The following is a 15,230-nucleotide window of genomic DNA, read 5'->3' as shown; positions in this document are numbered from 1 at the left end:
GGCCCATCATTTCTACAAACCAATTAAAGGCTTTTTACACATAAATGTTTCATTCACATTATGCCAACTTCTTCAAAACCCCTACAACCACTTAGCTTAATAAAGCTGTTTGTTTTATAATCAAGGTCAAAGGTCATAGTCCAGAGTCATCACCATTATATTTAAAATCCTCCATTCACTGAAACAGCAGGCCGCTGACAAAGCCAAACTTTTCAATCGTGTATCTGTCACTTCAGTCCCACCGCAACAACAACCCCGTGGCCATTTTCACCACGAGCCCCGGCCTCCACAGAAAGCTTGCTGGAGATTATTCTCGTTGACAGCTCGCATTAGCAGATCAAAGGCAAACAGTTGGGCTACATTTCTATTCCTCCTAATGTCTTCAGTCAGAGCAGTTGTTTGGCACACCTTTAACATTTAATGCACGTAGGAGGTGGCCCACTTTCACCCACTCTTGAGCTACATCCCTTCATAACCACTAAAGACAAGCTTTTAGATGACCAAAGTTTGAATCAGTTTCAAATAAAAAGGGAAAGTTCATCCTTAAAGGTGAAGTGTGTAGTTTCTTCAACCCATTTGTTTGGCTGAACAATGGCGGACAATGCTTGAAACCTGATTGTAATTAATCATTTCTGCAAGATTTTGGTGATCTTGGTCATGCAGCAATTAGACACTTCACATTTAATATCAGAAAAGCAATCCGTGTTCATTTGACTAATTTAAAAAGGAAGCAAAAACTTCAAACTTCAAATGCATTGAAGTGAAGATGGATTGCACAGTGCAGTATATCTAGTACACGGACCTCGAAACTGTTTTTCTTGTTTGTTTCTTTTCTTTTGTTTAATCTGAGAGTGATCCTCTCAACGGGCCATTCGTGAAGGAAATACTGTGTTTATTTTATGAGACAAAATGAACAATTTAAAAGCAAATGCTACTAAAAAGCTAAAATACAATGATGTCATTGCGAGCCCTTTTTAAATCCAGGCCTGACAAACTGCATCAACTGTAGCATCAGTGGGAGTTTGCTAGAGATTTGAGCTGTCAGGGGTAATGAATGTCTCCTATCTAGGACAGGCCATGTAAATAGAGCACAGAGGATGGTGCAGACTGGGAAACATTCCTTTGGGATGTCCGTTTGTGTGTGTGTATGCGTGTTTGGTGTTTGAGTGGGTGGATAGACTTATGGCCTACAGGCGCGCAACTCACCCAAGTTCCATTTGAGCCCAGAAGTGGTGGTTAGACAAGGGCTGCCCACAGGAACCAGACTACACCATTTCCCTTCCAAGCCAGTGTTCACGTTCAGATGGTGCTGTCTGCCCTGTAAGTGTGAGCAAAAGAGCAGGAGAAGGTCACAGAATGGAATGAAACTCTGTTTGAAAATCTAGCACTGATGAGAAAATAATAACAGTTGAATGATTTATAAATGAAAGTTATTATAAAGTGTTACCTTTTTATGTAATATTATCTGATAAACATTCTGAGAGAGACTCAAAATTAATTTGAAAACTCTCATCCAAAGAGGCACTGGCAATGCTGTTGTAATGCTGTTCTCATTTCTCATCACAATCAACAATCCAGTTCAATATTGTGATAATTATAATCATCACATTTCTAAAGCAGTATATTGTTGTCAACATAGACACACATTTACTTAAATTTATGATGAACGATGAAGCTGGATGTTCCAAGAACTATTATTTAGGTGATAATTACCACCTATTACATTGAGAAAGTTAGATTATATTTATAACTGTTTTATTTTAATCTAAATGTGTATTGTCCAAACTTCAAAGTTTGACTATTCAAAACTAATTCTGATCCGTCTCTGAAAAGTCAGTAATAGCAGTAAGTAAGTGCTGCACAGACAGAAAACTTTAATTCATGTTTTATAAGTCTGGTTTATGAGGGGCTGAATCAGTCAAGGATATCTTTATATAGACTGAGATGCATTCATTTAAATTTCTGGCCCATTACACGAGATTCTCACAATCATCTCGATGTCCTATTCTCATTGAGCCTTAGAGGTTGTTTAAGTATTCTCACACAGAATTCAAAGTAATGCAGCCAGAGTCCTTTTGTAAGGTTTTCTTATTTGTTGTTGGCAAGATGACAACGTCTTACTATTATCTGTACACGTCTGCAAACATGTCTGCGTTTCATGTACTATATGGTGTTATTGTGCAAATATGAGCTGGCCTGATCTTTAAAACATCATGAAATATACACATGCATCTCTCACATGACTCTATTTGCTTTATTTAGCAGTGTTGAATGAAAATGTTAACAGCAATATTTTCACATTTTTGCATTAAGTGCTGTGACCTTTCAAAAGTGCACAAATAGAAAAACAACACAGAAGAGGAAGTAAAGTGTCTCTGCAGTTGTTAATTGCTTAATATCACCATTGATCATTAAGTGCCGCAATCAGGATGTCAAAAGCACACAAGTGCAAACACTGATTAGTATATGCTAATGAGAACTAGAGAAGTGTTTACTTCTTGGAGGAGGACAGCCAGAGAACGGTCTTGTATAACCACCACAGGCAGATCCGTCATCTTCTGGGCATGAAACAAGGTCTCCACGGTGGCCATGATCTGGTCAAACCGGCCTCCAAGTCCACCCAGGGTTACGATGGTGTCTATCTGCAAAAAGACGGTAGATGAGTAAACAAATAAATAGGTTAACCAACGAATAAACATAATTAATAACATGATTGTGAGTGATGTTGCAAAAACAAATGAATGTGCAAGCAAGAATTCAAATTAATAAATGAACAAATAAATTAGCGAACAAATTATTGATTATGTGAGCAATGTTCTACAATACCAATACTAACAACTACAATACCAACAAATGAATGAACAAACAAACGAATGAACGAACAAACGAACAAACTAATAAATGAACGAATGAACAAACAAACTAATCAGCAATTGTGGGAGAAAATCAGCTGAAAACAATTTTTTTATGCAACTCAGGGGTAAATGTTTAAATTTAGTAATCAACCAAAAGAATGCACGATTGTGAGAGCAAAAAAAGTAGACAGATGATTTTATACAACTCCAGGATAAATGTTCTGGAATTGACAAACAATTTAATAAACAAACACATGAACGAACAAACGAATGAATAAATAAACAAAAAATTGTGGGTGCAAAGTAGAGGATCGAGTTTATTTATGCAACTCCAGAATAAATATTTTAAAAGCGCCGTTGCTTCAACAAACAAGTACACAAATAAACAAAAGAATGAACGAACAGACAAACAAAAAACCGACTGTGGGATGTAGGATCTGCAAGCTGATGATAAATGATCTGAAAGTGCTTTTGCAAAGTTGCAGCATAGCTTTTTCCTTCCCACTGCAGCCAAAAATTATGTCCGTCTTCACTAAACAACAGAGTCATACATTATGGAAAGTATTCTGAGGGAACAGTGCGGACCGGAAAACGTTGACTTGGCAGAATGTCTTTGATATTTGTTCCGGGGACCATTTGTCTGAATACTGCAATGTACCCATCACCCTCTGAGATCCAACAACTCTACGTGACAAAAAAACTCTTTAAAATGCACAGAGGGTAATCAACACTTCACTGCCAGCCTCCACTGGCTCGTTTAAATAGCGGGACTTATGAGACATCTGACACATAAATTGTTCATGTTACAGTGCTTCTGTAATTATGCAAACTGATTGCAAAACTTTTTTAAAAGCGCAACAGAAGTGATGATACGTTCGCAACTTGTTCTTGGAGCCTGAGGTCAAAGAAAGTCTTCACTTTACCAGCAAAGTCTAATAAATCAGTTTACATTTTCAGCAAAAACCTGCAGGCTGAAACCAACAAACTGGAGTCGACGCTTTAAAACAAGCAGATGAATCAATATTTTAATAGTTGTATTCATGTTTTAAACATCCAACGACTGACAGAGAGTCAAATTACCTCACTTGTTACCTCAGTGACCTTCTGCACAAAGCTTTTTCGCTTTTAGAAGCGTTACTTGTCTTTTGTGAGTGCTTGAAGACACAAAAGGTACCGCTGAGATACAGAGGTGAATATAAATACACAATAGGAAGAATCAAGAAGGCCGTAGTATGCATATAGAATGAGCTTGAGGCTTGTATATTGGTAAAACTCTGGAGTGTCTGTGACGGTGATGGGCATCTCTGTGAGGACCAACAGACTGTCTGACAAGCCTGGAGCTCTGGCTGAGGTTCAGAAAAGGAGCAGACAGGCACACACATACAATATCCATACAAAACCTCTCTGACAGCTCCTGTAGAATGTGAATTCACACTGAAGCTGAGGTGTGAGCTCACCTTTTATGTTTGACAGGTATATAAAAAAAAGGAGTGAAAATCAGTATCCTTCCGACTCAGTTTACACAGTGAACTTGAGTTCCACTTTTTTACTATTGTTATGTATCTCAGGTTTTGTATTTTAGTACACATATTCCTGCATTCCAGTGCCACAGAGTAACACACTTTGATATGGAGAGACAAAGGCCCTGTTTAAACCTGCAAATAACATGCATTTCATATAAGTTTTCAGTGACCACTTGAGATTGGACTATTATTTTGACTACATACATAATTTACTACTTTAGTTTCTTACAACATGTTGATAAAGCACAAAAGTAAAATAACTTAGCAAACAAAATTACTTTTGAAAAGCATATTGAATTTTTTTTCTTCTGCACAACCCTTTTGAAACAGAAGTGCGCTTAACTGTACTGAACACGCACTTGTAGAGTACTTCAGATCTTGAAAGTAGATTTTTAAAAATTTGTCCTTGCTTTTCATATAAAAGGAATGAAATAAAGGGTTCCTTAACTGAAAGATAACACCGTTTTGTGGCTGTTTCTTAGCAAACTTAGAAAAAAATGCATTTTGTCAAATTAAAACTTTTAAAACACATTATAAATAATTGTTATAATACTCTTTTGAGAGTAGAAGTTCGCTGATGTGTTGAATAACATACTAAAGCACATGTAAAGTGCTAAATTCTAATTCTAACTGTGTGCTGATTGATATTACAAGTTAATGAATTAGTTTCATATAATGTATATGAAATTACAAATAAAGATGAACTTAAGTTATAATTAAGGTGGGTCAAAAAAATCACTGTAAAGTTCAACTAACTGCATTTAATAGAAACTATAATGCATTTTCATTCAACTACAATTTAAATGTGTGAGACAACTACATTCAGGTCACTCTTAAGCAAATTCTATTAAAGTACATCTATATTTTATTTTATATGTTATTTTCTTTTATAGCTACAGAGGCATGTGGAAGTTTAAGAAACCCTTGCAGAATCTGTGAAAAAAAAAAAAAAAGAGAGCGAGATCATACTAAATGCATGTTATTTTTTTATTTAGTACTGTCCTGAGTAAGATATTTTACATAAAAGATGTTTGCATATAGTCCACAAAACCAAAAAAAAAAATTGCAGAAATTATTAAAATAACCCCATTCAAAAGTTTGGGAACCCTTGGTTCTTAGTACTGTGTTCTGTTACCTGATAACCCACGACTGTCTTTCTGTTTTGTGATGGTTGTGCTTGAGTCCATTGTTTGTTTTGAACAGTTAAACAGAAAAATCCTTCAGGTCCTGCAGATTCTTCAGTTTTCCAGCATATTTGAATATTTGAACCCTTTCCAGCAGTGACCGTATGATTTTGAGATCAATTTTTTACACAGAGGACAACTGAGGCACTCAAACACAACTATTAAAAAAAGGTCAAACGTTCATTGATGCTCCAGAAGGAAACAAGGTGCATTAAGAGCTGGGGGGTGAAAACTTTTGGAATTTGAAGATCAAGGTAAATTGTACTTTATTTGGGTTCCGGGAAACATACAAGTATCTTCTGTTGCTTTCGAAGGGCAGAACTAAATGGAAAATAATTATATTTCAACAAAATAACATTTGGACATCTTCATCGTCTTCAAGTTTTCATCCCCCAGCTCTTAATGCATCTTGTTTCCTTCTGGAGCATCAGTGAACATTTGAACCTTTTTTAATAGTTGTGTTTGAGTGCCTCAATTGTCCTCAGTGTGAAAAGATGCATCTCAAAATCATACAGTCACTGCTGGAAAGGGTTCAAATATGTGAAAGAAGCTGGAAAACTGAAGAATCTGCATGACCTGAAGGATTTTTCTGAAGAACGCTGCTCAGTTTGACTGTTCAGAACAAACAATGGACTCAAGCACAACCATCACGAAACAGAAAGACAGTCGTGGATCATAGAACAGAACACAGTATTAAGAACCAAGGGTTCCCAAACTTTTTTGGTGTTGTGGACTATATGCAAACATCTTTTATGTAAAATATCATACTTAGGACAGTAAAAAAAAAAAAATAACATGCATTTAGTATGATCTCTCTTATTTTGTTAAAATTATTCAAATTTCCACAGATTCTTGAAGGGTTTCCCAAACTTTTGCATGTCACTTTATTGTTTTAGCACAATGGTTGACTTCCAGGTGAGTGGCAATATGCTACAAATGCGAAGTGGTCACATATGTTCCTGTCTGCCACCGAATGTGGTTTTAATAATCCAGTCACCTAACACTGACCACCTGTGGTCTGATCACCTGATATTAATACTGGTTGCAAATGAGGTCAAAAAGTAATGGAAACGGGTCTGAAGTGTAAGAAAAGAAACCGATAGATTTACAGATTTGCTTCTGAGGAGAGATGGAGTCCAACCTGCAATTTCTGTGCTTTGATCTCCTCCAGCATAATGGCCAAGCACTTAGTGAAGTCTGTCAGATCCTGGTCTGGCGTTTTCATCATCTTGCAGTTCTGGAGAAAAATAAGTCAAATTTTAAGACAATATGTCAGCAGTTAATAAATAGATGGATTTTTTTTAATTCAATATCAAAAATTTGGGTTCAAGTTTTTAGGGATGTATACTATTGTTCAAAAGTTTGGGTTGATTTAAAAAAAATAAATTAATACTTTTATTCAGCAAGGACAAATTAAACTGATCAAAGGGAACCGTAAAGACATTTATAATCAAGTTACAAAAGATTTATACGTCAAATAAATGCATTTTTTTCACTTTTTAATCATCAAAGAATCATGGATTCCACAAAAATATTAAGAATTGTGTATACAGGGTAAATTCAGGTTAAGCGGAACATTTTTCCCAGCCATCTCAATGGCGAAAAGCATCCCAATTTACCTGAATTCATCCTTATTAAAATACAAATATTAAGAACTATTACCATTGATGATAAAACATAAATATTGGTTTCTAAAAGCTTTGCCATCACAGGAATAAGTTCCAAATTATACATTTATATTTCAATATATACAGTTTTTAAATTGTAATCATTTTTAATAACATAAATGCAGTGTTGGTGAGCATTAAATCCATAAAAAAATAAACATCTCATTGATGACCACCCCAAGTATTTAAATATTTCAGAATTTGATGCAACTGACAAAAGCAGATCAAGTATTTGGATAAAAATGGGGTTAAAACAGGAGCCTTTTTAACTGTTTTTTAAAGAAACTTTAAAGTTGATACACTAGCAAAGACTGCCTTCTTCAAACAAGCCCCCCCTGTTGCTTTATGTATGATCACACTTTGGGTTTTGTAAATGGGATCTCTTGTTGTGTGAATTCTTTGAGTGTTAGAACAGGGCAGAGGTGAACGTTGCTCGTTTCCAGTCTCAGTTCCCTCTGACGGCTGCATATACGGCGTCACAGGTGACTTCTCAATCGCAGCAGGTGCCCCAAAATCCCACACCCAGACGTCAGCTGAGAAGCTTGTTTCTGTTGCGGCTTGATCTTTCCTTTATCCTCCACAGAGCATCACTCTGGTTTTTATTCCTTTTCGAATCCATTTAAATTCAGGCGTCATGGTCTGTCAAACTTTGGTTCCCCTGAAAGCTGCATACACCAGCTTAGGAATGACATAAAAATGCATGTATGCAGGATTATAACAATGCAAATAACCTCTGGTACTCATTACTTAGCAGATGGTTTTCATTCAAACTGACATACAGTACACTAATTTCTGAGACGGTCCCACAGGAGAATAATGCAGTTATGTGCTAAGTTCAAGGGCACGGTGGAGGCCTCTCTTGTAACACTTCACAGGTTCACCAGCTTTGTTAAGAGCTTTAGCCTCTAGACTGATACCATACCACACTGCACCTTTCCAGAATGACAGAAATTCAGTGGTGTGAATCTGTGAAACCTACATGACTTAAGGAAGAGAGTTGCGAGTTGCTGGGGGGCATGACTGGCAAGGACAAAATATGAATCTCAATCAGAAAGTATGTCAGCCCAAGTTTGGTAACCAGGTACATAATCTTGCATTAATATTTAACATACATTAATATCAGGACCAAAACCAAGACCACAATTGTTTGTCATACCAAAGTTCAAAAAGTGTTTAAAATAAAAATTTGAAATTCATTAAAATTACAATCAACTTCATAGGCCAACTATTATGCAAAGATATTAGCATAAAATAGGCTAAAACAAAAACAAACAAAAAACAATTCTGGAATCTAAATGTCTAAATGTGTTTTTTTTTTTTTTTTAGACTTTTTTAATATCAGGGACCCCCAAATACGATGTTAAAATATAACCCCCAAATATGGTGCTATGATCCTAAATTATAAAAGCAGATATACATTTTAAAACCCCAGATCCCTATCTGTCAGTCACTATGAGTTATGTCGAACGACAAATGGGGTCACACTTGGGAGGCCAATCATCTCTGAGTTTAAGAGAAAATGGCAATGAAAATTGTCTAATGGATTTTGCATGCTGAGCCGCTCCTGCATGCTGAAGTGGTGCTTGTGAAGGAGTCATACATCTATTGTGAATGGAATAGTCTGACGCCAGGCCCAGTACTGAAGTTAGCATGCCCGGAGTCCGCTGAAATAACAAATAGGAAAGATTTGAAGCAATCTTTTGTTGAAGGTTGAAATCCCTTCCAAAAACTTGTTTGTGTACAGAACACCACAGGTTTTCAGGTTGTGGCTTGTTTTCATGGACCCCATATGTTGTTCGACATAATTTGTAGTGACCGACAGATAGGGAATGTTTCAGTTACATACGTAACCCTAATTCCCTGATGTAGGGAACCATTCCACAACCTTGAACCATTCGCTGGTGCCGAGACACGTTCTCGGCTCTTCAGCGTAAAAACTGATTGAGTGGATGCGCGCTGTCGCCTTATATAGCCGTAGGCATGGGGAGTGGCTCAGCATGCAAAATCCACTAGCAAATTTTCATTGGCGTTTTCTCTTTTTTTCCTAGTTAGACATTTCCCAAACTATAATTCCTGACTAAATGTATAATCAAGTGAAACATTATGAAGTTTCATTCACATGATCTAAATGTTTCACGATGCCAGGATTTTTTTATTTCTATGTTCTATAACAAAGACAGCAATACGATATAAAAGTAATAGGAGTTATAATGTTGCTAGCTTAATGTCAGTAAGAATGATTAGATAAACTTTACTGTGATAGGCTATTCTCTGTTCATGAGTATATCCATATATGTTTATAACAATATGTATTGTATAGGCCTACATACAAAGCATGCTTGTGTTTATGAATGTATACGTTTATGAACCCTAATCTAGAATATATTCTAACAACGGTCAATCACATGGTTAGGGTTACGTGGTAGATTTTTTTATTGCTTTGAGCATTTTAGCAATCATAATGTATTGAAATGTACCTGCAAAGCACTTTTAGGATTTCCCGCAACAATTAAAATTGTTTTGGTACAGGAATAAACCTCAAAACAACTGAATATGTTATTAATACAGATACAGCAAAAACTAATTGAAAAATTATGAATGTGCATACATATGGATATAAAACAGTAAAAGAGACATCACAAGAAAGACCCAGAGGGAGTAAGCTTACCTTTTCGGTGTAAAATGCCTTGACCTCTGGCAGGATTGAATCAAAGTCTCCATTTATGTAGTCTGGGAGAAAACTTCATGGGAAGAGAGAGAGAAACTGATGTGAGAGGGAGCAGGAGGCAAGTGTGATGGGTAAAAAAAAAGCGCAATTTGTGCAGCCATCAGATCCTTTATTCATGTGAAATGAAGGTGTGTTTCTGACATGGGCCATGGAAAGCTTCAGTGACAGGACCCCACCAGAGCCATTCAACGCCTGCCAGTCACAGCACTATCTGTCCCCAGTCATGACAAAAGCGGCACAGACAGCCACTTGACAGTGAGGGGTTGAGAGAATTGATGAAAACTGCGCCGTCGCTGTATATTTCACACCAAACTTCGGCAACATAGATTTACGATACATATGGTGGCAATGACAAGATTTTCTTCGCTCAGGTGGGCAGAGTATTCATTTTGATAAAGGCAGATCATGTCGTGGCTTCTTTCATTTTATTCCCTTATAGCAGAAAGGCAGTGTGGGTATCGGTAGGCATTAAAGCATAAAGACTTGATGTTACGATTTCACGCTCTGCTAGGTGGTGCATGTAGCCGCTGAATGAGCAGAGATGTGCTGCTGAGCTGGTTTAAGAGTAACACTGCAGTGGATTACAGAAGCACTATCGAGAACATCAGCGTGCGAATATAGCGGTGTTAAAAACAGGTTGTGTGGGGAATAAAAGACAATTCAATGACACTAAACTTACACTAAGGTTGGAAGAAAGAAATGCAATTCCACTGCCAAATGATGAAATCATTTCAATAACAACTTTCAAACAATTATTTTTAACAATTCTTTAAAAGAGTTTTAAAATGACAGACTTTTAAGATTCAGCATAAATGGAATCCAATTCTTGCACTAAATTATATTGTAAACAAGAATACAGAGTAAACATTTTTGCATTGGTTTAAATCTATTTGATTCACTACGAAGAACTGACTCAAAAGAGTCATTTGTTCAGGAATCAGACTAAACTAGTCATCCTGTTTGATTCACCAAAAAGTGTTGACTCACAAGAGTCATTTGTTCAGGAATCAGACTAAACTAGTCATCCTGTTTGATTCACCAAAAAGTGTTGACTCACAAGAGTAATTTGTTTAGGAATTTAACTACACTGGACATACTGTATCTGTGTGGTTCACTAAAAAGCACTGACTCACATGAGTCATTCGTTCGGAAATCAGACTACACTGGTCACACTGCATTTGGTTTGATTCACTAAAAAGTACTGATTTGAATTACTGTCTTTTTTTTCAGGAATCAGAGTACATTGGTTGCACTGTATGTTTTTTATTCATTTAAAAGAACAGGCTCATAACAGCCATTCATTCAGAAATCAATCTACACTGGTCGTGCTGTACACGTCTGATTCATTAAAAAGAAGAGTCCCTTTGGAGAGTCATTCATTTGGAAATCGGTCTACACTGGTGCACTGACTACATCTGTTTGATTCATGAAAAGAACTGACTCACAAGAGTCATTTGTTTGGGAATCAGAGTACATTGGTTGCAATGTAAGTTTTGTATACATTTAAAAAGAATGCACTGTTGTGCTGTCACTAAACAGTAAGTAGCTCATAAAACTCTGTCAATGTATTTTGGTACTATATTCTCTATCAGTGGATAAACGAATATGCAAAAACCATTAACAGAACAGTAAAATGTAAATCCACAAGTGATCAAGTAGATAATATAATGTTAAACATGGCTACACAATTTTTGCCCATTTAATTGTATTATGCACCCCTTTCAATCTTTCTGCCAAAAAACATTGGATCATCTAGAATGCTTCTGGTTTTGATTCAAGGTTCAATGTGTGAGAAAAAGCCATTCAAAGCAACAAACGGATTAAAAGTTTCCCATTGTGTCCTCTCCAACAGACTCCCAGTTAAACAGGAAGCCATAAATAACCCTCAGCAATGACAGTTCTGCAGCCACATTAAGGTGAAGCTAAAAGAAACTTTTCCTTTTTGACATTTTATCAGCAAAACAGCTCCTTCCCACCGCAGAGCTCAAATTGGTGGCAAAATACACCTCTTTTACATTCAAATTAAAGTGTCACTTAAAGTTAATCGTAATGCAGGGACTATACCTCAATGAAAAAGAACTTGATTTGGACCGGCACGGAGAAAATTTGAATTAAGAATTGAAGCAATTCCAGAAGGTCAGGACCAAAGCCAATGGGAGAGCCTCAGACCAGACACCCTGTCGCATCAGATGCTTCATTCATTTTGCCACAGCCCAAAGAGACAAGACAGACAGATGAGATCACAGTAATCGCTCTGGCTTTCTTGTTTTTTCCTTGTTACACGCTCTAAAATAACATCAATGAGAATGTGGAGAGGTGAAAATGGGGCTCCCAAGTGACATTCAAGAACAAAACTACATGCATATCCTTAAACGTTTTGTATTTGATGCAGCTTCTCTTTTCTTAATAAATGATGTGACTGTTCATCAACAGGGGAGCTTCATATTGGCTTCATTTCGCGCAGCACAAATTTCGCTCCATTTTTTACGTCAATATGCCCACTCAGGACTTAAATAACAGATCGCCTGCTTTATGCCTGGCAGTTTCACACACCCCTCAGAATATCAAGAGACCTCTTCAGCTGTTGCTTCATTACAGACAGTCTGGTGAAATCATAAAGCGCCCCTCCTGAGTGGATCATCTGAACAGACGACTAGCTTTTGATTATGCCTCAGAGTTCATTTTTGACTCCTTCATAATCAGCAAAGGTCACACAAGTACTTCAGAATAACTACACCTGCACAATGCGTACCGAGATGGAGTACTGTACATTACTGAGCAACCATGATGTACCCTGTGTCCGAATATGCATATTTAACTTCCGTGCCACATATGCATAGTCATGGCAATGATGTCACATTTCCATGTTTATACAATCTTAACAAATGCACATTTGGTTCTTTTTTGAAACATAATTTTTTAAGATGAGTAAGTGAGTGACGTGACATTCAGCCAAGCATGGTGACCCATACTCAGAATTTGTGCTCTGCATTTAACCCATCCGAAGTGCACACACACAGAGCAGTGAACACACACACACACACACACACACACACTGTGAGCACACACCCAGAGCAGTGGGCAGCCATTTATGCTGCGGCGCCCGGGGAGCAGTTGGGGGATTGATGGCTTGCTCAAGGGCACCTAAGTCGTGGTATTGAAGGTGGAGAGAGAACTGTACATGCACTCCCCCCCACCCTGCCGGCCCGGGACTCGAACTCACAGCCTTTCGATTGGGAGTCCGACTCTCTAACCATTAGGCCACGACTTCCCTAATAAGCATTATTACTTATTTCACATGTGGACAGACTAGCCAATCATAACAGAAGTCATTTACATATAGAGGTCTTTAAAGAAATGTCAAAAAAACAAGCCATTTAATAAAAAAAAATTCTGTAGTAGTAAATTTCAGCTGCAAAAAGCCTAAATTACTAACATTACAAGTGAACTATAAGAGGATAATAAAATGTTACAAAAGTGCAAAGTATGGCTGCGTTTAGATAATGATAAAATACTGTCTGGAAAGACTTTAAAGCTTCAACATTCATTGCATAAATTCATATTTTATGATGCAGTCGCATCATTCAAAACTGGCTACTGTGCTTTCATTAAGGTTCACTGTCAATATAATAATATACAAGTCTCTAAATAAGTCTCATGTTCAACTAGGCTGCACTTATTTGTTTTAAAATGATTTAATAGTTTAAAATATAAATAAATCAATACTGTGATGGCTAAACTGTATTTCAGCATACATTAATCCAGTGTAATTTTCTATCAATAATATAATATAAATTTGAAAGTTGTCAAAGCCAAAGCAATTAAAAGCTCACAGCTGTCTCTCTTTCTCTGACTTCAACAGTACTAGCCATTTTAAGAGAAATGTATGTATACCAATCTAACAGTTAATAAGAGTCTGAGCACTGAAAGATTATCCAGACAGCCATCACTGTTGATAATCCAGGTAGTTTGTGACTAGAAATCTGTTCCATAATAATGGCCGATACCATCTGCAAATGGCAGTATAAAGCATTGTATGAGCTCCAAGCAATAGCGTGTTAACTGCTTCAGTTCAAATAAAGCTGAGCTTTCTAAACTAATCAAAGTGCTGGGAAAGGTCAATGCAGTGATTACATTTAAGGCACTGTGAGATAATAACAGGATATGTCTTGATCTGGGCACCAGCTCCTCTGAAGATTTCTCTCCCTGTCAGCTCCTGTTTGCACAGGAAGATTAAAAATGAATAATCAATGTGGATGCATGTAATTAGGCAAGGCCAGAGGTCTGCCACACATGCGTTCCAGGGAATGTGCAGTCACTGGTCTAAACCAATCAGACATTGCTCACAAATGAGTATCAAACCCCAACCAGATGCCACAATGCACAAGATAATGAAAGCAAATGAGGACTGGAATTGTCAAGCTCCAAGATGTCAAAGTAGAATCATAAAAGTATCACAATAGTGTTTCAAATGACTTATGTGCTACATTTAAAGTTTTCTGGTCATTCTCATTTCTCTTCTACGAGAAAAAGATCACATTTTAAGTTGTAACTCATGGATAACCATTTCTTCCAGTGAGTTGGTAACAACAGCAAATGATCACCGAGTCAGTGAGTTGAACAACTAAATCAGTTCTATTAATGAACAAATCATTGATCATTTTTGTGAATGATTTGAATTCACTAAAGAGATCTAAAGCATTCAATTTGTTTTCCTCCGTGAACTGGATTGATGTGTTTAAAGATTTTAATCATTTAGTTTTGTGAATTAAAATCAAGCTATTAAAGCTGCGGTAGGTAACTTTTGACGCTCTAGCGATTAATAAACAGAACTGCTTGCGTCTTGCGGAAGAACATCGTAGCCGGAACTACTTCTCTCTGTTTATGTCTATGAAGAATCACAAAGGTACTGGGTTACTCCGCTGCGGTACCCACGAAGCAATCTAAAATAGTCTGAATATAAACACTTATTATAGGTGCACCCTAGTGATTCAGGACAAGCTAAAAACATGGTTTGGAAAATGGATTCATGGTGTACTCGCTTATTATATAAATTTTTCTACATTTTGAACACAAACTAATTTACGGACCGCAGCTCTGATTGGTTGTTTCTTACCGCGGATGAATTTCTGCAAATGGCAATAGGACCACTGACCACTTTTACAAAAGTTACCAACTGCAGCTTTAATACATAAAAAAAAAAAAAACTGAATCAACTTTTTCAAAATATTCTAATTATTAAGATTAGCTTTGAGAACTACAACAAGTGACTA

The 15,230-nt window shown here is 36.8% G+C and overlaps 1 protein-coding gene across 4 annotated transcripts in view; it reads right to left on the bottom strand.

Moving 5' to 3' along the window:
- Nucleotides 1-15,230, bottom strand: part of LOC113066024 (thiamin pyrophosphokinase 1) — a 60,700-nt gene that overhangs the window by 21,455 nt on the left and 24,015 nt on the right. For all 4 annotated transcript variants that reach the window (XM_026237589.1, XM_026237591.1, XM_026237592.1 and 1 more), the window contains 4 exons: nt 9,898-9,970; nt 6,704-6,799; nt 2,496-2,642; nt 1,207-1,318 (listed from right to left, as the gene is read on the bottom strand). In XM_026237589.1, the coding sequence (XP_026093374.1) occupies nt 1,207-1,318; nt 2,496-2,642; nt 6,704-6,799; nt 9,898-9,970 (428 nt within the window). The remainder of the gene's footprint in view (nt 1-1,206; nt 1,319-2,495; nt 2,643-6,703; nt 6,800-9,897; nt 9,971-15,230) is intronic.

This window comes from Carassius auratus, chromosome 49, assembly GCF_003368295.1.
Source record: "Carassius auratus strain Wakin chromosome 49, ASM336829v1, whole genome shotgun sequence".
In the NCBI taxonomy this organism is placed as follows: domain Eukaryota; kingdom Metazoa; phylum Chordata; class Actinopteri; order Cypriniformes; family Cyprinidae; genus Carassius; species Carassius auratus.
Note: the sequence above shows the minus strand (reverse complement) of the source record. Positions and strands in the feature narration are given on the sequence as shown.